Source organism: Agelaius phoeniceus, chromosome 3 (assembly GCF_051311805.1).
Source record: "Agelaius phoeniceus isolate bAgePho1 chromosome 3, bAgePho1.hap1, whole genome shotgun sequence".
In the NCBI taxonomy this organism is placed as follows: domain Eukaryota; kingdom Metazoa; phylum Chordata; class Aves; order Passeriformes; family Icteridae; genus Agelaius; species Agelaius phoeniceus.
This window is the reverse complement of record NC_135267.1, coordinates 65,214,426-65,241,474: the sequence shown is the minus strand read 5'-3', so window position 1 is coordinate 65,241,474 and position 27,049 is coordinate 65,214,426. Positions and strand designations below refer to the sequence as shown.

At 40.7% G+C, this 27,049-nt stretch overlaps 1 protein-coding gene across 2 annotated transcripts in view; it reads left to right on the top strand.

Annotated features, from left to right (window-relative positions):
• Positions 1-26,721, top strand: part of ARFGEF3 (ARFGEF family member 3) — a 95,519-nt gene extending 68,798 nt beyond the window's left edge. For both annotated transcript variants that reach the window (XM_054629963.2, XM_077175482.1), the window contains 8 exons: positions 9,590-9,718; positions 10,249-10,425; positions 10,970-11,084; positions 11,851-11,953; positions 12,498-12,629; positions 14,794-14,924; positions 17,718-18,948; positions 19,640-26,721. In XM_054629963.2, the coding sequence (XP_054485938.1) occupies positions 9,590-9,718; positions 10,249-10,425; positions 10,970-11,084; positions 11,851-11,953; positions 12,498-12,629; positions 14,794-14,924; positions 17,718-18,948; positions 19,640-19,831 (2,210 nt within the window). In that variant the 3' untranslated portion in view covers positions 19,832-26,721. The remainder of the gene's footprint in view (positions 1-9,589; positions 9,719-10,248; positions 10,426-10,969; positions 11,085-11,850; positions 11,954-12,497; positions 12,630-14,793; positions 14,925-17,717; positions 18,949-19,639) is intronic.
• Positions 26,722-27,049: the final 328 nt, after the last annotated feature.

Sequence of the window (27,049 nt, the reverse complement as noted above, 5' to 3'; positions counted from 1 at the left end):
TTCCTTTATAACTGAGGCAGCCACTGATTGCATCCATAATTGTGCTTGTACACACCTTAGAGCTAAATAAATATTCTCAGTAGCTGTACCCAAGGTATTGATTATCAATTCATGGTCCCATTCTTCTATATTTTCCCATTCTGGTAGTATCTTGGACACTTTCCACTGAGTGGTACCTAAAGCTAATAAAGGAGATGGTAAAGGCTATTGTGACTTAATTGTGTCACTACCAGCTGCAGTTAATTTGTTCATTAATACCTCTGAATTCATTGTATTCAAAACCCCCAGTCCTGTTCTTAATAATCCAGTCAAATCTCTTTTTCATCTGAGCATGTATGGTATACACTTCTGTAACCAAGTGGTCTCATCCATAAAAGAGGTCTTAAGAAACGGGGTACACTCCAGTTTAATGGCAGAAGCATTTACCTGCATTGGCATTTCTACTCGCTTCAGGGGCCATTTTGGATTAAGCAGTAGCCTTTGGATTCCAGTCTTTTTAATAGCATATGGTCCAATATTGGTAATTATAGGTCAAATTATCTCTTTTAGGGTCTGGATGAGTGTAGTCTGAGTATGGGCAGTCTGTCTTGGTAGAGGCTAAATGGTTGTTCTGGTTGTTCTAATTCTATGCTTCCAAGGAGCAACACAGACTTGAGTTATATTATAGTCAATTCTGTGATTCTTGTCTGCACATCCTTCTATTCTGAGTCTGAATTCAGGACAGTTGCTTAAGCATTTGTCACAACATTCAGGGCTAATCCGGATGAGTTCCATTGGTTCTTGGTAGAATTCGTGGAACCCATCCTGAACAAACGCATATTCACATCCCCAGACATTTCTCCCTTCCCAAACAGATGCATTTGTGACTCTCAGCATTTTTGACAGAGCCTTACGGGAGTAAAAGTCATAAGCTTTTCCTTGACAAGTGTATATACCAGTTGCATTGTACACACGTGGTATTGCATTAACTTCGGTCATGGTCATAGCTACGATCGTGAAGGCCACAAATTTCCAAATTGTACTTGCCATTCTTTGAAACAAAGGCATTTTAAATACAAACTAGATTAACTTTTCTTCTTACAATGTACTTATTTTCCCAAGTAAGCTTTAATTTCAGTTCATTACCACCCAGTGTAACTTTCCAAACACCTTCTGGATCGTTTTTCACTTGCGTATGGTGGATCCAGGCATTCTGTTCTTTGTCCTTGATTAAAAATGGTGAGAAGCACTTGGAATGGTCCTTCCACTGTGGCTCTGCAAAAGAGTTGACATATACATAGTCTCCAGGCTGTATGTCATGTACTGGTCCATCTAATTCCCTGCTCCAAATCCCAGCCAATGCTTCTCAATTTCTGAGTTGTTTGTTTAGGGCCATCGTGTAGCTGTGTAGGGTTTCTTCCCCTGCTGGGGTTGATGTTTCCTCTTGTACCCCCTATGGCCTTCCATATAATATCTCAAAAAGGACTTAATTTTTTCTTTTGTCCTTGGTTTAGTCTGGATTCGCAGTAATACTAACGGAAGAGCCTGGGGCCAAGGTAATTTTTCTTCTTCCCATAGCCTTATAATTTGTTGCTTGATTAAATTATTCATTTTTTCCACTTGGCCATTTGACTGGGGATGATGATATGGAGTATGAAGTTCCCAGTCTGTGCCCAATTGGCAGCTAATCTGCTGGACAATTTTTGAAATGAAGTGTGGCCCTCTGTCTGAAGATATGGTGGCTGGGACTCCAAAACATGGTATGCTGTTATCTCTTGTGACAGTACTTTAGTTGCCTCTTGCACCTTGACAGTTCTGGAATTAAAGGCTTCCAGCCATTCTGAAAAGGTATCTGTCAGTACCAATAAATATCGATACCCCCTTTCCTGGGAAGTTCAGAAAAATCAGTTTGCCACTGTTGCCCAGGCCCATAGCTTCTTCCAATTTGTCCATGTTTTGATTTGGGAATATTTTTGGGGTTAGTTTGGAGGCAAAAGACTACATTATTTGGTCACTCGAATAACTTTACCTTGTAAATTTCTGGCTACAGTCCTATCTATTAAATAATTATACAAAGTGTCTATTCCCCAGTGGGTTTTCTGATGCTCCTCTTTTAATAGTAACCATAACAAATAGGAGGGGACTACAAGTTTTCCTTTCCCTTCTTGTGTAATTGCCCATCTTTCCTGCTTGTATTTCCCATTTTCAGTCTCAATAAATCTCTTGTCCTTCTTGTTATAGTTTGGCTCACCTTCTAGAGAAATTTGTCCATCTGGAATTAAAGCTGAATGGGATACACTCCAGTTTCATTCAGATACACTCAGAGCTCACTTTCTGGTGTGCCTTGATATGCATGATAGCTACCTTCACAGGTAGCTTTCCTTTTTTTAAGCCTGTCCTCCACAGGGGGTGTGTTCCTTGCCCTTCCTGATACACTAGAAGCCCATACCCCAGGAAATACCTGATCCATTATTTTCTTGTTAAACTTTCCTTCATCTTCAGTACTGGTCTTATTAATTGCTTCATTAATTGTAATATTAAACTCAACATTTCTACATACTGTTGGTCTTTAACCTCCAAAATAACCTCCCCATATTTAAATATGATTTTTATTTCTAGCTGCTCCAACAAATCCCTACCCAACAGTGCCTTTGGAGTGTTGGGCATATACAAAAATCTGTGAATTCCCTCTTGTTTTCCAAGTTTATATTTTAATGGTTTGCAAAAATATGCTTTTTCAGATTGGCCAATTGCCCCCTTTACCATAACACAATTGTCTATTATAGGCATTAAAGCTTTATTTAACATTGAATATGTTGCTCCCATGTCTACCAAAAACTCCATTTTCTTTCCTTTATTCCGTAGCTTGATTTTAACCAGAGGGTCCACTAGGGTGAGTCCCTCCGGTCACCCTCAGTCTGCTTTGACCTGCGCAACCACCCCTTCCCTTTGGGGTTTCCTCTTCTTTGTTCATCACCTTCTCTCCGTTCCGGACATTGGTTTTTCCAGTGACCAATTTTCCTGCACATTGATCTTTCCCAAGCCGAGGCAGACCTTGTTTTGGTGGTCCTTGCCCACGTCTCCCTTTTCCTCCTTCTCTCACTACTTCTACTAGTTTTCTCATTCCTTGTTTGTATCCTTCCTCTCCATTGCTAAAAATCCTCCATGTCTCTTCTAATAAGTTTTCTAAATTTCACCCCATTGGCCCCTGGATCTTCTAAAGCTCATGCCTAATGTCCCCTGTGGACTGAGTCAAAAACAAATTTGCTAACTGTTGTATCCCGTCCTGAGAATCAGGATCTAAAGATGTATAATGACACATTGTCTCATGCAAGTGATCTAAAAATTCAGAAGGACTTTCAGAAGGACCTTGTCTCACTTTATATAGGGCTGGCCAGTTTATGGTTTTAGAGATTGCCCTCTCCGTTCCTTTTATTATAAGGTCCCGATAATGTTCCAATTTTGCCAAATCTTCTGGTATATTTGGATCCCACCATGGATGCTGGAGGGGAAAAAATTCCTTAACATCAAGTTGTGATGTTCTACAAGCATCCTCCACTGAATTCCCTGCTGTTTTCAAAATTAACTGCTTCTCTGTCTCAGTCAAAGCATCTAACAGTAATTGAATATCAGCCCAATCTGGGTTGTGTTGTTTCATCATATATTTTAATTGTTTAGCCGTGCCTATCGGATCACTCCGGTAGTTCTTGGCAAGCCTTTCCCAGACCTGTAAATCAATAGTAGAAAACGGGATTTTAACTAACGTCCTCCTTCCTTCAGGTCCTACCGCCCATAAAGGTGCTTGTATTATTTCTTTTGTTTGTTTTCTGGTCCAGGATGCTGTGAGGCCATTTGGGGAGAGCTCCTCATCTTCACTGTCACTATTAGGTAATGGAGGATATAACACTAGTGATGGTTTATGTGATTCAATAATAAATGGAGGAGCAGACAGCTCAGCTTATTTCTTTAATGCTTCCTTTACTTGCTTCCTAGTCCGAGATGCTATGGGGCTATGTGGGGAAGAAGGAACTGGAGTTGGAACTAGGGTCTCCAATCCTTCCGAGTCTGCATCCCCTCCTGATCTCTCTTGTCTTTTGGGGGAGTTTTTAGGGGGAGGCCTAAACAGATTGGCTAATTCCTGTTCTAGTGCCTCCTTGTGATAAACTTTGTCAGGATGGGTTCAGTGTTGATTTATTGAACAAGTACTGCAACATCGTTTGGGTTTTCCTCTATTTTCTCTATTTCTTCTCAAAGGCCAATACCAGGAGATCAGAGGGAGGTTTAATTCTACAATCTCTCTGCTGCTCAGGATGATTCTGGAGAGTAAAGAACATATCAGCATATGTTACTTCCTACCATTTCTGTTCCACATCTGCTGCAATAAAGTGTCACAGTCTAAGGCTCCAACCAGTGGCCATCTAACAATTCCTTCTCGCCTATAAAGTGGCCACCATTGTTTACAAAATGGAATTAAATTCCTTTTATTTTCAGTTCCTCTGTAGCCCACCAGTTCTTTCCAGTGTGCCAAAATACAACCCAAGGGACTAGCCTTAGAAATTTCTTTACTCTGGTTAGTTCCCATTTTTCTTTTCCCAGCACTTCTTTACTTTATCCCAACTCTCTTTGCCTAGATTTGAAAGTCTCAGGGTATAAAAATAGGCTGAGCACACTCAGCTCTAATTACTTCTGCTGGCTTCCCTAAATTACCTGAAACCCCCTTCTCCAATGATTCAAACAACCTGTTACTTCTGTGGCCCTCACGACCGGTTGCCAATAACATCTTAATAGATCTCTGTGTGGCCTTTGTCTCCTTAAAATAACATGAATGACAAAGTGACTCTCTTGATCTCCTCCACCTAAATGTCTATCTGTACCACAGCTCTTTACACTGAATGCAGCAGAAACAAACACAGAGTTCACAAGGCCAGCCCTTTGGACAAGCAACCTCTACAAAACTCGCTCTCCTCCAATTTCTATTTCTATTCATAGGACATCTCAGCTACTTATTTCTCACTCTCTCTACCTAAACTTTGCTTCACAAAATCTCACAGTCTTTTCCCATTTTTCTTCCCACACAACCCAGGTGCTTCCCACACAACTTCAGGTACGAAGCGTGACTTCGGACACACCAACTTTAAAATCTCTGGTTCAAAATCAGCTCAATTAAGGTGTTGTTTCCACTGACCCAGGACACGTTCACTTTGCTGCCCTGCAGAATATCAGTAATATCATACACAAATATTATATTACAATAACACCCATGCACAATGCCGACCTCTAAATGAACCAGGGACTCCAGAGAAACGTCCACAGAGGCAAGCTATTCTATGTATCCCTTCATGAAGTTCTAAACTCTCTACTGTAGGAAATTCCCAATCTAAAGACACTAAATGGCCACCAGAAGTCTTATATAATCCTTCTAGGTAAACCCGTTTGTTTCTTCTATCTATTCCATGATTCACTGGTGTAACAAATTCCCATGGATCAAGTCCGAACCACTGTGTGAAAGAGATTCCTTTAATTCTCTTAGCCATGGTTGAAGCGCAGCCCACATGTATACACGCTTCACTGTGCACACTCACCACACCTCCCCATTTCCCTTCTCAGGGGGAAAATGTACCAAAACTGCACACAAATCTCAAAACCACACCAGCACTCTACACAGGCTTCTCTAGCCCTAGGTCTCAATTGACCTTTTGCCCATAAATTGTCCTTGTCTGCCCCTCGGCAGAAATAATAGCAGCCTTCTCCACAAATTCCACACTGTAATTAATCTTACACAAAATATTGCTCTCACTACAGGCAGGAATTCCACAAACAAAACCCCGTATCAGATATCAGAACTAAACCATTGAATTGCCACAGAACTAAACAACATGGGGTTGTCCTTCCAACTCATTTTGCACTGTTCCCAATCTTCTTCATAAATATCTAAAATATCGGGACGACCTTTTCCACAGACTAAATTCACTATCTCACATTCAGTACGTGCTCTCTCCCAGTTATAGTACTGTGGGAATTCTGATTCCGGGAAATATCTTGGGCACACAGGTCTCCACCTGTAAGATATACAATACCACCTTCTATGCCACCTCTTGCAATGAAGAAGGACACAAGCCTAGTCCTACCCAGGTACCCAATAGGAAATTGTCAGATTACACAAAAAGCAAGGAGTTATTCCTGGTCTTCTCTACCTCCACAGATTTCTAATTCTCGGCTGGGGTAACTCCCAATCAAAAGGTAAATGACAGTTCGTTCAGCTTGAATATCTTCCCCCTAAAAACACCCTATCTCTCTTTCTATCCTGTTGATTTATAACAGCCCAGTCTCCTCCTATAGCCAAGAACTCGTCTGGTACAAGCCCAAGCCACTTAGAGTGTGCCTCTCTGGACAGTCGAGCCCTTGCAGCTCAAGCCCAAGCTTCGCCAGCCACCTCTAACAATTTATTAAAAATAAACATACATCACAGTAAATACAAAAACCAAAACACCAACTAAAAAAACCAACTAGTTGCAAGTACAATTTTTGACACAAGATAGCAGTGTTGTCTTAGAAATGAGCCAGTTACCGGCTCATTGCAACTATACCTTTTGACACAAGATAGTAGTATTACCTCAGAAATGCACAATATCCCTCAAAAACAGTGACAACTATGATTTCCAATAACAAGAATCAAAACCCACATATTTCATCAAATACACACACAGATATAGAGTCAAAAATAGCAGTAAATAAAAGAATAGCAGCAATACACAGGAATTTGCCCACTTCACCCCCAGAACTGCTAGTGGGTCCCCTTGACATGGCAAATTACCCTTGAGCCAGCAACCAAATCCTTCAATGCACACAGGGCCTCCCCTGTGACTTACCAACTACCCCCTTAGCCATGCGTACCTACAACTTAGAGACTAATTTCTATAATTATAAACATACCCTTTGTCTGTAATGCCAGCGGTTTTGTCTGTCCCCAGAATGAGCAGACAGGGAGCAGAGGTCTCTCCAGGAATATCCCAGTGGCTCCAGGAATATCCCAGTGGCACCTAGAGGCATGCACAGCCTGGTCTCGCAGTAAACAGGGGAGAGTCCTGCCGCAGTTGCCAAAATGATGCACGGACAGAAGACTCTTCAGCTAATTCAAGTTGAAAAGTGACATGTTTATTCAGCACGCTGGGCACACTGGGAGGTAGCCCTCCAAACATGTGTGAATTTCCAAAACTGTAGCTTCTCCATATATCTACAAAAGCTCTACATATTCATAAAGACATACAGACACCGATACATATGCATCACCTGCCCCCGCTTGGTATTACAATGAGCTGAATGTTCATTACGGCTGCGCAGTCATCTTCTTGAATTGGGTCAGTGGGCTTTGAAATGGGTCAGTGGGCTTCAGAAGATGAAGTAAGAAGTCTTCCTCATGGTAAATTCTTCACCTTTATCTGGTTGCCAGGACTTTGTGACCCCTTGGTCATGGTCCAAACTCCCTCTCCTGGGCCCAATCATTGTTAGAAGCCAGGTGTATTTGTTGTTCCTACCCTTTTATAATACTTCATATGTTCTCTGTCATTTCTAAGAATACAGCTAAGTCAAATACATGATATATTGTCTTTTCTTCAGTTATCCCCATCTGGTAATAATTACTCTTTTCTTAATCTCCTTGTTAAGCCCCTAATCAAAATATATGGCCTTCGTCTTACTAGCTACATTTCTAACTTAACCCCTTGCTTCACAGTCAGTTCTGTATATGTGGACTATTGGGCTGTTCCAACCAGGCTGCCTTTGTAAAGAGTCAGCTGAAATCTGGCAGAAAGCAGGCTGACTCCGGTGCATTTCATTCATGTGCCTCACCAGACTGGCCCTTGGTACCACCTTTATCTAGACTCTTCCTCCACATGGATTGTCCTGTTCCTGCTACCCTGGATAAAGGAGAGAAAAGTTGCTCTCTGAAACCAGAAAGTCACAAGTACTAGTTTTTCACAAAACAGCCTTTTACTTCTTCCTGTGCTGGGTTTGGTTTGGTTTTTCTCTCTCAGGGGATTTTAGGATATTCACCTGGGATGTAGGAGATCCAAGTCATTGAAGCCTCTGCTTTGAATCAGACTTGGAACTTGACCTAGGGTCTCCTCACCTCAGCTGTCTACTGTTCTGAAGTGACGCTGCCAGTCAGTCTCTTGCTGTAAATAAAAATACCACCCTGCAGCAAATAAACCTTTTGGTTCTTGTCAGAGCTATGCCCTGAGACTGTGACCCAGTTTGTTATTTACATGGCAATGGTGTCAGAATGTTGCTAGGCAAACTGACTTTACAAAGACACTAGGCAGTCTTCACCTGGCACTCCAGTGCTCAAAGTCAGTAGCAGGATAAGGCAAAATGTTTTAACCTACTTTGGCATATTTGCAGTGTATTTTCATACTGTACTTGATTTCATGCTGGACTCTTCAGGAGGGTGTTTTAGAGATACTCAGTTCTCCCAGACTGGAAAACGTCCATATTTCACTCTGAGTCATTTATGCTGTTTCCTTACTCAGAAGGATCATTAAAGTCTAACTGACTCAAAACAGGGCACAACACTGCCCTCTGAAAGTGGTGTGAATAAATAAATCCTCAACCTAGTTACGAAGTAATAATTCCACTGTTTTTTCCTTGTTTCTCAGGAAGATTCTTGCAGTCAGCAAGCTCAGTGAATCTTAAAAAAAGTTCCCTCTTGTATTGATTTTAGAACATAATTAGCTAGCAAGCATCATTAAGATACAGACTACCTCAGCATAGCTACCACTAACAGAGAACAGGAACTTATTAGTGAACCAAGGTAAATCCATTTTAGCCTAATAAACCCTTAGCCTTTTAAGGAGACTTAAGAGTGTAATGTGTAAGATCCTTCTAGTTGTTCATGTTATCATGAGGAACTAGCAGATACTTAAGGGATCTGTGAAAAATTAAAGGGCAGCAATTCCTAACCATCTTCAAAATTTTATTGAATACTAGTTGTATCCTGTAATATTTTAGGGGATATCTGCTTGCCAGTGTAGATGAGAGCTCACCTGTATCCTATCTGCTCTTCTAGCAGTTGTCCAGCTCCATGACCTCTTCAACATCTAAAGATGACATGTGAAGCAGCCTAATCATACCTCATGAGGAATTTTTACTCTTCAGTCCTGAATACCAAATAGAGCCAGTTAAATTATGGCTAGTCTCCTCAGGAATCTTATTTTCAAGCATAACCTAAGAAAGTACAATCTATTCTGAGCAGCATTTGCAATGGTAATGAGATGAGGTTTTATTTATGTATTTTTTTGGGATGTTTTACACAAGGTTAAAGACACTGAGCTAATAGGAATAGTAAAGTATGACCAGAATAAGGTGTGTATTGATGTGGAAGGATGGAACAAAACACAAACTTGACAAAAAGGGAGGGAAAAGGAAACCATCATTTCAAAAATGGCTATTGACCACAACCATTACCTGGCAACAGTAAACATGCAAGAACTTTAAGTTACTTTGATCTTTAAGTTACTTAATTTATTAATTTCCATAATTTCTGAGGGCAAATTTCACCTGTGTCAAGCAGTATCTTATTCATGGTTTTTAATCTTTCTTTCTCTACTTGTAGGCCTTATCAACGTCTGGATTATTCTACTGGAAGAATTAACAACTGCCATATCCAACTGTCCCCGTCAGCACCAGCCTCCTACTTTGGATCTGCTCTTTGAATTGCTAAGGGACGTTGCCAAGACACCTGGTAATGAAAGGGCCTGATAAAATGTGAGCTAGTGGAGTCCTAACCAAACCTTTTAGACTCCTAAGCCATTTCTGTAAAGTATGTTATTTGTGTTAAAGCTGCACAGAGACTTTCTCTGCTAGAAAGGGATTTCCTCAGAGCTGATAAGTTGTTCCACTTAGTCCATCATTCTGTTGACAAAAGGCATCTTGTAAGAGTATATTGAACATATGCCTAAATTCATTGCACAATAAAGAGGTGTGGTACTCTATCAATGTGCTAGCCACAGAAAATGTTTGCTTCATGTCTAGCAAATGGAAGACAAAATTACATAATCCTGCAGATCTGCTGGGAAAGACTGCAGGTAAACAGTTGGCTAAATGTACCTCATAACTACATCCAAATTTTGCCACTCTCACCCCACAAAAAAGTTTCAGAACCTCTTTCCTTCAGCATTGCCTCAGGCTTCAGCTTGGAAGAAGTTAGCAAATTTACTGAGTATGTAGGCTTTATAAGCAAGTACATACAACCATTATTGTGTTTATTTTAAGGACCAGGATTTGGCATTTATGCAGTTGTACATCTTCTTCTTCCCACGATGTCTCTTTGGCTCCATCGCAGCCATGGTGACCACTCTTACTGGGATGTGGCATCTTCTAATTTCAAGCATGCCATTGGCCTTTCCAGTGAACTTGTAGTGGAGCACATTCAGAATTTCATACACTCAGGTATGTCATTGTAGTATTATTTTTACTGTCATCAGTGACATGTTGCTGAATAGCTACTTGAGGAGGTGGTTTCATTGCTTTTTTGGTTGCTCAGGCATAAAATAGGAGGAGAGTTAAAAATTTCTGACTGGGATTTTTTTTTCTTTAGGGTTTAGAATTTTGGGGAAAAAATTGTAAGATACTTATGGAAGTTATTTAGACCAGGCTCCTTCTCAGAGCAGGGCTATCTTCAAAATTGAAAGATCATAATCTTTAGTATATTTCCAAAAGAAGATACAAAGACTTTGATCATAAGGAACTAGAATATCAGAAACAGGATCTAAGATAATTTCTCCTTTACCACTTCAGTCCAGTCATTTTGTATTGTTAACCTAAAAAGGATGTTCTTCTTTCAGCTTGATGCAATGCATTTTTCAATAGCTGCATAAAAAGCATTTGGTTTTGCAAATTCTCTGAATAGCAGTAAGTGTAGCAAGACTGTTTATCTCTAATTATAATGAAAAGGCAATGATGTTAAAACCAGTCTGTGTTTTTTTCCTTATAGATATTGGTTATGAAAATATGATCAATACTATGTTGAAAGATGTTTTCAAGTTACTGGTAGCCTGTGTAGCAGAACCAACAGAAATTATTTCCAGAGTTGGCTGCTCCTGTATCAGGTAACCCAACCTGTTCACTCTTAGCACATTCAAAAAAGATGTCTATGTCTTTGAAGAACTTGTGGGCTGATAAGTCGGTTAACATCTCAAAAGAAGTCTACAATACCTCTTAAGTCTTTTTAGGGGAATAAAAGATTTTACAGTCATTAACCTTTTCTGGCTGTTTTCAGCGTGCTTCAGAACCTGTGATTTTAGGCAATACTACATGCATGATTCTCAAAAAAGGCATTTGCATATTACTTATATATAGTTAGTCAATAATTGATCCTTAAGAAAAAGGGTCTGCTCTTGGCATTCACAGGTCTTTAGACGCAATTAGCACCTTTATCAGTCTTCAAGTTATTACAGTCATAATCAAAATAAGCCGTGCATTTATACAGTTACATAGTATGTGGTTCTTGTGGCAAGATGTCTACTTAAAGAGGAAAAACAAAGGAGGAAAAAAAGTCAAAACTATAGTGTAATTACAAAAATAGGTCAGGATAACAACTGAGGAGATTGGATAACATTAGCTAGCTACTGAGTAAGCCTTTTGTTCTGTTTTCATAGATTCATAGAATGGTTTGGGTTGGAAGGGACCATAAAGATCACTTAGTTTCAACTCTCCTGCCATGGGCAGAGAACTTTCCACTAGACCAAGTTGCTCAAAGCCCCATCCAGCTTAGCTTTGGACACTTCCAAAGGGGATTTTCAACCTTCTCCTTTTAGGAGTAAGAATTGTCTAGTTCCTTCTTGAACGTGGTAGCATTTTCCTGTGTCCTTGCAGGTATGTGTTGGTGACAGCAGGGCCTGTTTTTACTGAAGAGATGTGGAGGCTTGCATGTTGTGCCTTGCAGGATGCATTCTCTGCCACTCTGGAGCCAGTAAAGGTAAAACTGCCATTTTGCTGTCAGTCAAAATGTAATCATACAGTGGATGCACTAACTTTTGACAAGTTGATAATTTGTCAACTCCCAATTAAACATGTTGGATCAATAGTGGAGGTTGAAATCAGTTTTTCTAAATGCATACAGACCACACTAGTAGCTTTCAGTTCAGACTTATTTTAAATTGCCTTGCCAGTATGAAATCAGAAGAGTTCAATAGGTGAAAATTTCCCTTTTGATCAATTTCTTCCTCTGGATTTACAAAACTAGGTAGAAGACAATGTTGCTTTGCTGTAGCTGCATGCTCCATATAGACTAATTTTCAATTCACTGTCTGTTTTGTAAACAAAAAATCCTGTGAAGTCTTTGCAGACCAGCATCCATAAAAAGCTGCCTTTACATTGGATCTATTAATTCTAGATGGCAGGTGACCAGCTGGTGGGATGGCAAAGGTCACTGAATCTTGTATTTCACACAAACAGGCTGGAAATGGCTACAGTCATTTGTTTACTGCACAGTGAAATTCTGATGTTGTGTCTCCCTGTAGAACCTGTTGGGCTATTTCCACAGTGGTACTGAAAGCTTCAGTGGAGATGCCTGTGAAGTGAAGGTGGCAGCCCCCTCCCTCTCACCAAGTGCCGAGGCTGAGTACTGGAGGATCAGAGCCATGGCGCAGCAGGTACTGACAGATGTTTCAGGGGAAGACAGAAAACCTTTTAAACTTGGAATTTTCTTTATGAAGGTGTGTTTTTTACACCATCTTCCTCACCAACCGTACAGGCAAAGACTTTCTCATCACCAGGCTAACATCAATTGTCTAATAGTAGGATTCAGAAAAATTAACAAAAACTAGGAAAAAAAACCACAGAAAACATCAGAACTGTCACCCTGTAGACAGGAATTTGAAATGCCTAGGATGGGGAAAAAAATGCATGGGTATCTAGAGAAGACTGACAATGATCCTACTGTGTAATGTAATTATAAAAATTGCCAGGATACATTAGTGGAGGTGTTTCTGATAGAGAAAGGGAAATAGTAGTGTCACTGTGAATCCTCATCAAGAATGTCACATAGATTTATGAATACTCTGTTAAGGAATAATAAATTCAAAGGACAAAAATTGCACTAGAACAGAGATGGTGATATGAAAATAGGAAAACAAGATTTGATTAACTTATCCAAGCATTTTTCTCTATAAATACCTAGGTATTTATAGGCAAAGAAGAAAAAGGGTTACTGGGAACTAGAGGATAATGCTGACATTTAACAAATTATTCACTAACTCCTAATCAGAATCAGCAGAGCAAACTTGGAACCTTCTTAGGGTTCTTTTGACTACAATGAAGGTTATTCATTCTATGAAAGTGGTTATATGAAACAAGTTCTTTGAAATACAGCAGACTGAACCTAATAACCTGCAGGGTACCATAAAACTGTAAATACCATATGACAGTTTCAGCCTGGGAAAGCAGATAGATTAAAACAGCCAGCAGATGTTGGTGTCAATTTCTGACTTGATAAATCATACTCTGATGCTGCTTGAGAATCTGAGACACACAGACCAGGACTGGTGATCACAAATAATGTGGTAGTGGCAGACATTGTTTGAATAGAAAATGTGTTTTAAATTAAGTTTTAAAGATTAAGAACTCAAGAAAGCAGGCAATGTAACATTAATACTTTTCTTGTAGACACTATCAGTGGCACTCCCTGAGTCCTCTGCAGTGAGGATTTGCTACAACTATGAAGCTACAAAACAAAGCCACAGCAATTGAGAGTTGTTGCCCTGTTTCCCACTGAACTGAGTTTGGTTGGGATGGAGTTAATATTCTTCCTAGTAGTTGGTACAGTGCTGTGGTTTGAATTTAGTATGAGAATAATGTTGATAACACACTGGTGTTCTAGTTGTTGCTGAATAGTGCTTGCACTAGGTCAAGGACCATTCAGTTTTCCATCCTCTGCCAGGAAGGAGGGACATGAGAAGCCTGAGGGGGAGCATGGCCAGGACAGCTGTGGAGACTGGAGACTGGCCAGAGGGATATCCCATACCAAAGAGTGTCATGCTCAGTATGTAAATGAGGAGAATTGTCTGGCAGGGGCTGCTCAGGGACAGGCTGGGCATCAGTCATTGGGTGATGAGCAACTGTACTGTACTGTACAAGTTTTATTTCCCTCTTTTTTTTTTTTTTTTCGTTGCTCTTTTTGTAGTGGTGGTGGTTGATTCTACTGTATTTTATTTAAATTGTTAAACCACTCTTATATCAACCCATGGGGTTTATCTTTTTTTTTCCCTGATTCCCCTCCCCATCCTTGAGAGAGATGGGGTGTGGGATGTGGTAAGTTCATGGCTGCTTGGCATTTAGTTGCTGTCTGTGGTTAAATCACAGCACACCCCCAAAGGATTGCATATTAGGTGTCTGTTGTATCTTCATGGCTGAAAATAATCCTTCCAACAAGCAACCTTTCTAGGTACAGCTGGCTAACTGTGCAAACAGATCCTTCTCTCCACTGTACGTGGTGCTTTCAGATAGAAGCATACAGACAGCAGAAAGCTTGGTTTGGCATTTGGTGTTGTGTCTTAAACAAATTCAAAGAAAAATATGTCTGTCCTTTGCCCTGCACCCCGCTAGACGTCTGGAGGCAGCCCAGTGCTGTTTTACCAAAGTAGCATACTCCAGGAAAGGTCTGCCTGGGGGGATACCTTGCATTCTCTTTATTAGGGTAAAATAATTCAGAATGACAGATATTTCACACTGCAGGAAATCCTATTCCCAGCCCCTCCCCCACCCCAGACCCACTGCAAGTGCTAAACTGATTGTTTTATGTAACTTGTTGCTTTCTAGGTCTTTATGCTGGAGACTCAGTGCTCCCCAAAAACCCCGAGCAACAAGGAAGGGTTTGAACATGCCCAGTCATGTGTGCTCATCATTGACCTGCCACCAGATAAGAAACCAAATGGGCATAACCAGAGAAGGTAAAATATCTTCCAAGGAAGACACTGTGTCACTTAAAGCAAGATAAAAGTATTGCTGAACAGGAAGAGATGTGAACTGAGCCTGGTAAATCATACCTCCCCATAGGGCTCATCAACAAAAACGAATACACTGATCAAATTAGGTTTTGTGACACTGTTGTGGTTTTAGTGACAGCTAGCAAATGCAATGTGTGCTTCACTAAGGGTCTTTTAAATTCAGTATTACTTGGTTAAGAAGGTAGAAAAAGGTAATGGATGAACTGGGGCATTATAAACTGAAGAGACCATATCCAAAACTGCAAGGCTGTCAACACTGAGCTAGGGAGTGTTGTTTTTGCTTGGCACATTATTTTTGTGGAAGTCTTTCTGTTGTGTTACCACCTGAAAAATTCCTCTGTTTGCACTACAGTCTGATCCTGTAAAAGAATATTTCCTTTTGCTTGCACGTGGTTGTTTAAACAACTGCTGTACCATCATTTGGGCCAAGAATCAGAATTCTGCATTCAGGGTTTGTGTTTGTATTGCAAGGCATATAATGGCATGGCATTGTCTTTTACAAGATACCAAACATGGTTTTATACCATTCAAATCTAAACTACTGCTTGCAACAAGGAGCCAGAATGTCATGGTCCTTCTTTGGAGGGACAGGAAGAAAGACCATGCAAGATGTCTCTTACACTGCTGTACAGAAGTTTTCCCCTGAGAGCAGGTGCTCTGTTGCCTCACCATCAGAGAACAGGCCCCTGCACAGAGACAAAGAAAGCTTAAAGGTCACAGGTTAAACCATTCCTTTATAGGGGGAAATATCTACTTTATCCAAAGGCTAGCAGGTCATTCTTCTTGTTACCATGAATGCAAAGCAAGACTGGAATATTCACCTCTCATAGCACCCAAGGCCATGCAATCTAACAGGCTGTGTTTGTAAGGGCAGCAAGGGTCTTGCTTGTCTTTAAACAAATAAATAAAGCTTGCAATTAATGCAAACTCCGAATGCTCTCACACTGCGCTTTGTCCAGCCAACTGCTAAAGGTGTATATGCCCATAGCCAAGTGTTGTCCCAGCAATGCTCATCACCAAAACACAGCTCACAAGTTGACTGTGCCACTATTTTCATATTATTTGCTACAGCAGTGCAGTAATATGGCAATCATGCATGATAGTAAATGTGGCCTTTCCAAAAGTTTTACTTTAACCTTAGCAGGGTTTCACTTCTCCCTTTTGGTTTTGTTTCCTTAATGCTGCATCGTTTCACAGGAAGCTGGGGTAAGGGAGCTTTTCTTCTTCCTGAAAAATAATAATATATTTCAGTTTGAGACTTTGGACAGAGTAAGAAAATACTATCCTTAACCAGCTTTGCCATTGTGTTTTCACGTGTAGTTCTCTACCAGTTTCTTTTTCTTTTGGGTTTGAGCAGTACTTTATACTGTCCTTGTAAATTGCTTTTTTGGCTATTACAAGGAAAGCAGATCTCCTTCATTCCTGACCCTGCTTTTGGAACAGGATTAGTTGCTTGAAATCACTGCAAGCTCTCATTTAACTTTATACATGCTCTTAAGAGCTTTTTTGAGTCAGAGCCTCTAATGATTTTTACAGCAGAAAACTACTTCCCCATAAAGAGCTCAACTGTATATGCTAATCATTAACATTTTATCACTGACAAATAATAAGACTACTAAATCTTACTGATGTATCAGCTGTGTCATGCTAGGCAAAGTGACACAGGGAATGTAACTGAATAACAGTTTTGCCTGAACTTTTTAAAAAAATGTTGTATTCTGAAAATTGGGTTTTAATAGGATTTCTCAAAAAAAAAAGGCTTCTTGTCTTGGTGTTCCAAAACACTTTTGAAAGTTGTTTAATGAAAGCAGTATAATTTTTGCAACAAAAAATGTCAAAGGTCTACAATTGAACTTCTCATGTTACATGAAGATTTGCTTTAAATTGACCTAAAACTTCAGTATTGCAAGCAAACTGAAAAATCTCTTCCTTACTTGATAGCTGTGCTAATTAAAACTTGACCCACCACATCAAACCAAGTATTATTATGTGCATCAGCTTCATTTAGAACATTGTCCTGTAATCTTACACCTTTTTAAAATACTTTAAGATAGGTTTAATAATAGACCTTAAGATAGGTTTATAATTTGAAATCCATGAGATACCAAACAACAATCCTGTCTTTTTTTCCAAGCCTTGCTTGCCTGTAAGCCTCTCAGTATTATTTACTGGTGAAAGACCTGAAAACTTTGTTCAGAGGCATTTACCATTGTTGTGTCCCCTGTGCAAATCAAACATCAGTGAGGGCTAAAAAAACTCCCAGCATCTTTCTAACAGGAGCACAGCTAAGAATCACCCAATATTGTAAGTGAGGAACAGGGTTAGGGATAGGTATGTCCATGCTAGGTTCTCAGTGTTCAAGTTGAAGTCTTAAGAGCAAGCAGTGAAATGTGCCTTCAGCCAGACTTCAGCTTCTTTGCATGCTGCATTGCACTGCTGATGTTTCTGTACATGTTTCTTTATTGGTTGGATACCTCTTCATGGTTTATTTGTAAGAAGTACTCCTGGGCATTAGTGGAAATGGAAACTGAGTAGTAATCTAGTTTTGGCCCCAATTTTTCATGGCAAAATAAAGATTATCTGACATGTTGGTAGAAGAATAATTTGTGTGTTAATTAATTCCTCAGATATAGCTGGCCAAAATATCTTAGTGTGCTTTTATTCTTAGTACAAGCACAATGCACCATTTTAATATTCTGTGATTTTTTTTTTTCCTTCCATGCTTGGTTTACCAAGTATTCCTTTCAGGACAATAGTAGTGAGCTTGCTGTCCCACCAAGTACTGCTCCAGAATTTATATGACATCTTACTGGAAGAATTTGTGAAAGGCCCTTCTAACTTGGAGGAGAAAATGGCAATACAAGTACCAGAAAACAAGTTGGCTGGTTTTCTCAGGTACATCTCCATGCAAAACCTGGCTGTCATCTTTGACTTACTCCTGGACTCCTACAGAACAGCCAGAGAGTTTGACACCAGACCTGGGCTGAAGTGTTTGTTGAAAAAAGTGTCTGGCATTGGTGGAGCTGCCAACTTGTATCGCCAGTCAGCAATGAGCTTCAACATCTACTTCCATGCCTTGGTTTGTGCAATCCTGACAAACCAGGAGAACATCACTGCAGAGCAAGTGAAAAAGATCCTCTTTGAAGATGATGAGAGAAGCACAGACTCCTCACAGCAGTGTTCTTCAGAAGATGAAGACATTTTTGAAGAAACTGCCCAGGTCAGTCCCCCACGAGGGAAGGAGAAGAGGCAGTGGAGGGCTCGAATCCCATCTCTGAGCGTCCAGCCGGTCAGCAATGCAGACTGGGGCTGGCTGATCAAGAGGCTTCACAAGCTCTGCATGGAACTGTGCAACAACTACATCCAAATGCATCTGGACCTGGAGAACAATGTAGAGGAGCCTCCAGTGTTCAAAGGTGACTCTTTCTTCATTTTACCATCTTTTCACTCAGAAACCTCCACCCCATCAACTGGAGGGCTGTCTGGAAAGGACACACCATCAGAAGATGACCGAAGTCAAATCAGGGACCAGCTGGGAGACAGCTTGACGCCTCGAGGAGGGAGTGGAGAAATATTGCTGCTACCCCCACCCCTGAGTCCTAAACCAGAAAAAAAAGAGCAAATCAAGAAAAAAGAATGGTGGGAGAGTGCTGGTAACAAGATCTACACCATAGCCACTGACAAAACCATCTCCAAGTTTATGACAGAATACAAGAAGAGAAAGCAGCAACAGGCCATGACATCCTTCACCAAAGAGGTCAAAGTGGAAAAGAAAGGGGAACTCCTGGGTTCAAGAGGGCCAGACTCACCTGTACTCCAGCGGCCTCAACATCTTCTAGATCAAGGTCAAATGAGGCATTCATTCAGTGCTGGTCCAGAGATCCTGAGACAAGAGAAGAGACCCCGTTCAGGGTCCACAGTCAGCTCCCTGAATATATCTATTAGGGATGCAGAGGCCCAGATACAGGTAGGACATTCTTGTAGAAGGCTAATAATAATAGCAATATATAAAAACATTTACATTATTATAATATTTTTGTTCAATATTGTATTATATAATGAAGTCCTTATGATGAGGACTGAATCTTTAGGAGCTGGAATTAATAAAAACCTGATTCTGCCCTATTAAAAGAAAGTCAGTTTTCAGGGAAGTGTCATCAGGCATATATACTAACTCAGCTGTCAAGAGTGCTTCTGTGGCTGGGGCCAAAGTTGCCCTTAATCCTGAGAACTCACAACCTACAGCAAACTCATTGCTTACTGCTATGGTCTGTAGCCCTCTGAAGGCTTTTGAAAATGCTATGCTGCTTGACACATTGCTTTTGTACTTAAGAATGGGATTTTTTGTTAATTCCAGAGAAAAATAATGGGTTCTTTTGCTAAAAGCTTGTTTTTTGCATGTCCAAGTGAACAAATCAGTTAAAGCATCAAACTTGACAGGTTTTGTTCACTGTGGGACAAAAAAAAGGAAGGGGTGAGCATGATACCTGCAATACAAAGTCAAGTGATTTTGGAACATTAAATGAATATGCTGGCCTTACTCAGTCTGCTCCATGAGGCTGCAGCCACCAGATACCTTATTTTCTGCCTCAACCACTGGGCTCACCTATTTAGAAAGGTCTTCTAAAGAGGTTTTTTTAAATCAAATTTCTTCGTAGGCATGGACCAACATGGTGCTGACAGTTCTCAACCAGATTCAGGCTCTGCCAGACCAAACTTTCACAGCCCTGCAGCCAGCAGTGTTTCCCTGTATCAGCCAGCTGACTTGCCACGTGACAGACATCCGTGTCCGCCAGGCAGTACGGGAATGGCTGGGAAGAGTGGGCCGAGTTTACGATATCATCATTTAAACCAAGCTGTGCTCATTGCAAAGGGCAGACGACATGCAAGGTATACAGCAAAGAAATACTTGGGGTTCATTAATTGCCTATTTGTTGGTGAGAAATTAAGAAACAACGAGCTTGTCAATTTATATTGTCTGTCCACCTGAGATTGTGTGTCCCTCACTCACACTAGCAAAGGAAGCAAAGCATGAGTCTGTTTAGAGGATCTGGCATGGCCCCAGAACCCAGAACCTGTCTGTAAATCAGGCTCCTACCAGAAGAGGTGCATTTCATTGCCTTCATTTTAATTCAAATTTGCAGCAGTGGGAGCCACCAGAAACTGCAGCAGAACTTCCTCACTTGAAGTCAGCTGTGAGTGCAACTGTCATGGGGGTGTCAAACCAGGTCAGTAGAGCTATTTAACTTAGAAAATAAATAAACAAATCCAAGTCAGTGAAAAGGTGAGGGCTATAGGACAAGTAAGAAGGTGACATTTTTTAGGGTAACATCTTCCCTTCAAAAATTGGCATGAGAAAGAATAAAGATTATTGAAGTAACTAAATGTGTTGCTCACTAGAGAAAGTGGAAATTTATTTTGCTCCAAGAGGAGCCTTTGTAGTCACATTTGGAGTAGCTAAAGAATCCCAGGTCTAAAATGGGTGAACCAAGCACAGACTATTGATCCTTTCATTGCTCTTATGGAGTATTGCTCAAAGAGAAATAGCACTGTCAAGCTGCCCTCTTTGCAGCACCACACTGGCTGCCTCTTCACCTATGCCTACAGCTGAGCATTTTGCCACATGTCTAATTCCCTCTAAGGGCAAAAGGAAAGTTTGTTTTGCTCTTTCCTGTGAAGCTGTGGGGAAGACACACCACAGCAAATACCAGCATGTGCCAGTATCCAGCATTCAGCTAAGCAGAGTAAAGTGCTCCAGTTTAAACACCACTGCAGCTGTTATTCTGCTGGAAATTTATGTTTGCTTATGTCGAGCTGCTGTAGCCAGGAACACCCTTATCACCTTGGTTAAAGGTCATTCTACTTGGAGCTGAAGTAAGATGGAAAATGGTATGAAAGGGAGGTATATTTCCTGTTTCTCTCTCATTTCTTGTCTGCTGCTGTAAATAGAAAAGGACATATCCTCATGGAGGTACATCCCCCCTCCATGCAGCACTCCTATTGGGACTATTACAATTTGCTGTTATTAGTAAGAGGGAGGAGAAGGGGGAGGATTGACTATTGTGTTGTCAAATGCATATGTGATGCTTTTCACACTATACAGAGCAAGGGTTACCTTGCTGCACAAGTTATGTCACAGCCCTTGGGACATTTCATCTCATACTCCTATGCTGTATCATTTGTTGATAACTTGTTGAAAATGAGTTAATTTTAATTTTGGGTAACCCCTTAATGCTGTTCTCCCAAGGCTTTTAAAATGTGCATGCCAACTAAATATACAGCTTCAGTCCCTGCTCCAACGCATCCTTACAATGTCATCTCTTTGTGTAAGGCCTGGATTTTGCAAAACAAACTGCTTTTAGCATCTTAAACCTGGAAAAACAGAGGGAGCCAAGAAGCTCCACTGAACAGCCATCTCCCAAGCTGCTTTGTTTACAAAGAGTCTGACACTATCCTCCTGCCTTTCCCTCCGCTGCCTTCTTCCCATTTGTCACCTGCTAGTCTTGTGCAGGGAGTATTTGTCCCATTACTTTCTGTAGTGCCAGTCATGCTGTTTCTCTTGCTTTAAAAAGTTCCTTTTGCTAAATTGTTTAAAGGACATTAAAATTCTGTAAAAACACCTCTTTTCTACCACCTAAACTGACTTTATTAATTACTAATTTAACAACGTTTTCAATTGTCAATTTTCCCCCAACAGTTTTAATACTTCCTCAGGGACAGGTTAGATTATGCTTTGGTATCTGGGAGAGCAGTAGCACAGTTTGATTTCTGTTGCCATGTCTTTCTTATGCATCTTTAGGTAGAGTGAAAGTTGGTTACATTCTTTGTTAAAGTTTTTATTTGGCATCTATACAGAGCTGCTTTTAAAGCAGTACATTAATTAGGCAACAACATAAATCAGAATAATAAACCATATTCAAAGCAGCCAACTCTGATGGTTTTAATTAAAAATGCATTGAATGGATGCAGGTCCTTGCTGTACTGATCTAAAACTAAAGCAAATTCCTAAATTATGTAGGGGAAATAAAATTGATAGCAGTACCAGTGAAATCATTCAGGACTACAGAAGAGGTCCCAGAATCTAGGAAACACCATGGTTGCATTGTGGTTGCAATACAAAATCCTTCTGTAAATCAGTAAAAAAAAACTTTAGGGGTGCCAGTACCATTACCACCACTTCCCTCAAGCTCATGAATACAGTATAACCTAGTGTTACCTGATTAGCCACTATCTTGGCCTAAAATGTAATTTCCTTTTAACTATTTACATTACAAATACCACATTGGAAAATGAGGACAAGTAAATTTGCTGTGTTGCTGTTGGCCTGTTTTGAGCTTTGTCCTTCAAATTATGCACTAAATGCCCATTGTCACCCTCAGTGCCTCTGCTCATTAAGACCCCTCCCTAAAAGGTCATAAGTAACTTTGAATAATTCCAGAAATGTAATTTAGAAGGAGGGGAGAAGGAATATTTGATGCAGCAAATTTAGAGAGCAAGGTTCAGCATGTGCTGCTCTTCCTTTTCCTTGTGTGTATAAAATGCTAGCTCCAGGTGAGGGGAGCAGCCCATGGCCACTTCAGTAACCACAACCATGAGATGTAGAAGTTAAAGCTTTCTGATGCACCTTCAAGACATAAACAAATAAAAAATATTAGTTGGTTCATCGGATTCTCAGCAATTTTTCTGCTAGTTTAGCTGTAGACATCAGTAATCCCCAAAGAAGTAGAATAATAAATGTGATGTCACCATTTCATAGGTCCTTTGTGGCCTGTTTCATGGCTCATGACTGCCAGCATGATGCCTTCAGACCTCATAAAGCAAGCTTTTAGCCCAAAGGAGAAGTCTGCCAGAACAGTCCCAGGAAAGGGGGGCTTGCATCAGCCTGTCCTAAGCTTCAGAAGGGGAATTCCCTACACTGCACACCCCAATCATGTCCATGCTACAGTGGCTTTTCTGCTTTCTGCTTGTGAGTGGGGAAGCCACTCAGTCAGTAGCAGTAATAGTCCTGGTATCCATGTGTGTATCCCATTCAAATCCTTACTGTTAGCTCTATAACCTCATGCATGGCAGAGTATTGGCAGCTTTACTGTTGAACCAAACACTTGAACATTGAGCAAACCACTCTCTCTGCACTACAGCCTGAGCTTGCTCTTTGTCTTTGCCTTGGTTAATGACCACATTCTTCTCTTTTCTTGCCCTTACTTTTTTTGGTCACATAAATTTCTATAGGAGTTGAGTTTGGGTTGTTTTAGTTTTTTTTTTTTTTTTTAACTGGCCAGTTGTTTTTAAAAATGATTACCCAGTAAATTTTGCTCAACTGAAATGCTTTAAAAAAGAAGATGTGGTAGCTTGACATCCTTCTCAGGTACCAGAGCTGCACCTTTGCTGCCTTTGCCTAATTCACATTGCCCTCCTCAGGGCCACTGCAGCCAGCAGAGGCAAGGACATCTCATTTTAAAATCTCGTAGGCAATTGCTAACAGAGAAAGTTGCTGCTGCCCAGCATCAACTGCCTTTAAGCACATGAAATAGCTCATCACTGTGCAAATATTTAAAGCTGAGAAAAGCAGAGCACTCATCAGGAGAGCAATCCTTTTCCTACAGAACAGGGGCAGGGTTTGACCCCAACTTACACGGTCTCAGGTCATTGCATATGTTTGCACTTCATTCTGCACTGTGAACATATGCAGTCATATGAGATGATTGACATGTATATGTACAGATACCTGTGGCTCCAATCACTGCCATATTCTGGGTATCCAGCATATTTTCAGAGAGCTATCCACATTAGTAACATGCTTATCTGCTGTGTTATGTATTTGTGTCACACCAGCAATGGTTAACATGGTTATTCTGGTACCTTTCCTGAGCATTCAGCAGCCATTGAATTACCACCACCATGTTAAAATAGAGTTGTAATACTTTCCTAGGGATAAACACTCATTTGAGAACAACTGACTTAATTTACTATATAGAAATAATTATTAGAAAAAGATTTAGACAGACCTGGGCAATACTTTCCTTGTACAACTCCCAGAACAGGCAACACAGCTTTTGCCTCATCACAGATGAAAAATTTATGTCATCTGCACTGTGGCTTGTTCGTGTCAAAGCCAAGCACAGTTTACACCTGTGACTTGTAAGGTGCTTTCCCTTTCAGTTTGAGCTTCAAGTTTTGTTTAAAATTTAAACCTTTATGTAAAATTCACTGACAAATCCTCACTCACCAAAGATAAAACCCCCACCTCTAAGTACCATGTGAAGTCTTCACCTGTACTTTATATAGCAGCATCTCAGTGTTGGTATCAACACTGCAGAGCCCAGCACAGCACTGGCATGAAACCCAGTGGCAAACAAGTTAGAAAGTAGAGTCCAGCTCCATGTTCTGCCTCCACTTTGTACCTTTCTTCATGGTTTGGGCCCACACTCAAAGTGCCAAAGCTGTCAAAATCTATGGAGGTTAAGTAGCTAGGGATCTTAAATACTTAGGACTCAGTCCTTGAATTCTTCAGTCCCTACATACGGATTCACAAGTTCTCAGGAAAGGGGAAGTCCTGTAAAGTTTTTTGTGTCACCCTCTCTGCTGCTGTCCTCCATACACCTCCTGCTTGAAAAATCTACAGGAACCAGCACACAGTCCTACACAACCCCGTACTGCAAAACTAGAACCCTCACTTTTGCACAGATCCAGCAAGCCAAAGTGATTTATTTTTCACCTAGCTCATCTGTATAGAAGCCTGTTGAGAAATTGTGCATGCGGTTTGGCTATTGTCACCTTCAGCAATCCATTCTAGAAATAAATGCCATTTCTCAGTGCTAAATTGTTTTTAATTTACAAAAGAAGTGAAGTGCTTCTTTCTCCCCCCCCCCCACCTTTATACTAAGGTATGTCTAAGGTGTCTAAGCAGGCTATTTATTCATTACTCCAGTCACAGTAATTTATGGGAAGACCTTTGTGCAGGTATATGACATTAAATAGGTTTGTTTCAGTTGCTGATCATTCCACAATTGTTAAAGAAGTAAGATGATACCATCAATTTACCAAAAGAAGTTTCTCTTCTTTTAGTGTAAAGGACCAATTTACCATGCACAGAAGCACAAATGTTGGATTGTATGCAATGTAGATAAAAGCATGTGGCAGCTAGTGATCCCTCTTCACTGAGCCTCCCTAATTTGAGCGGAGCTTCTTTGGGATATCACCAAAGGGTCTCAGCAGCCCTCACCAGCAACATGCCTGGGACTCCAGAAGTTGTACAACTGCAAGGAAGAAGTCATTTCCACTAATTCCCCTCAGAACACATACTTTAATGTGACACTAATATGATACTAAACAAACAGTTTTGGCCAAACATTTAAAAAGCCAGCAGTGCTGCCTTTTTAAAAAGAAAAAATGAAAACACACATGGCCTAAGTGTGCATCAGTCTTTTCACTTAGTGCTCAGAGGTCTCCAAGCTGAAAACTAAAAGCAGAGGGAAGAAGAAATGCCCTAATTCTGTGGATATTAGTGGAGCTATTCTGTATGATCCTGGATTAATGCAATAATGAGCTTGCCTGTGGAACCAGATCCCTCAAATTCCAATTTTTGGCAAAATCACAAGTTGAGGTTTGCATAGTCTACACTGCCACATTGAATCAGGGAGCTGAGTTTATGGAAAGCATTTTTGGTTAAGAAACATGGCAACAGGATCTATCCAATCCTTTTACCCCAACATCCCACTTTTCAAAAGGTAGTTTATGTACTTTGATAAATTTTGTCTGACTCCCATGGAGATCAGGGCCCTGTTTCCTGTCTATGCATTTGGTCCATCTGGGCTGTGGTGAAGTGCCACAGTTCCACAAGCAGCACGCTGCAGTGAGAGAGCTGAGCTGGCAGACAGGCACAGGTACACAGGTTCAAGCAAGGGACAAATATCTCCTCCACAATCAGGATGTGACCCCTGCGCCCCCCACTCTGCAGAGGAAGACAGGACTTGATACCAAAGGGAGAACAGCAGGAAGGGCAGAGCACGGTGGTGACAGAGCCCTGTAGCATACGCTGTTTGCTAGAGCAGATGGGAGCAGGGGATTGAAGGTGTGCAATGACAACAGCAAGGACCTTCTTTCAGTTCCCCCCACCTCCTCTTCTCTGCCTCTTTCCCCTCCCCCCACTTTTGTCATTTTTGTGAGACTGCAAACATACTTCTATGGCCCTTCAACCAGAACTGAAAGCAAGCCAAAGGGAGTGGACACTCCGTTTCACCAAAGATCTAAGTATTTTCTGTTTGAAAATTTAAAAAAAAAAATCAAATTCTATTTCCATGATGATGGCTGCCAGAGGAAGCATTTTACCACAAAACACGATTCCCAGGACTTAATCTCTCTAGCTGTATATTCAGGAGGAGCCAATAGTACTTCTTTAGAGAGTTAAATTACCTTGTCAAACAAGTGCTTACATTGGGTTTACCTTCTGCTGAGTTCATACCTATCTGCAATTCTTTGGTCTCATCCATGTTTCCTCCCTCTACCTTTCTGCTCTTCTCAGAAGAACACTTCCCCATGTCCACCGTGTCCTGTTGTGCCGCTAGCTTTGTATGGTCCTTGGGTGTCCAGTGGTTGGGCAGTCACTGTCAGCTGGCTTGCAAATTGTATTTTGTGTATATTTTATTCTGACTGAATTCTGAAATGGAAATATTTTAAAACAAAAAGTATAAACTATTTATGTTGCTTGTGTTGTAGAATAAAGATGCAAATGCAAAATAAATTATGCTTTGTTTTTTTTCTAATGGAAGTTATTGTACAATTCCTGATGAAGCAAAGGAACAGAGCAGAGAAAGGACCTGAAATACTTGTTGTGTACTAGCAGGAACTGCAGTTTTCATGGATGACCTTGGGAATTTAGTTACTCTGAACTGCTTTGTGTTTTTGATGGAAACTGAGATCTAAACACTGACAAATGACTCCTACAGCACTTCTAGCAAAAGTCTGAGTTTGTGGGGTGGAGAAGGATAAAGCTACTGAGATAGTTAAAGGTGCAAGTAGATGCTGTGCAGAATTTTGATGCATCTAGGCAGGTGAAACATTTCTCCCTC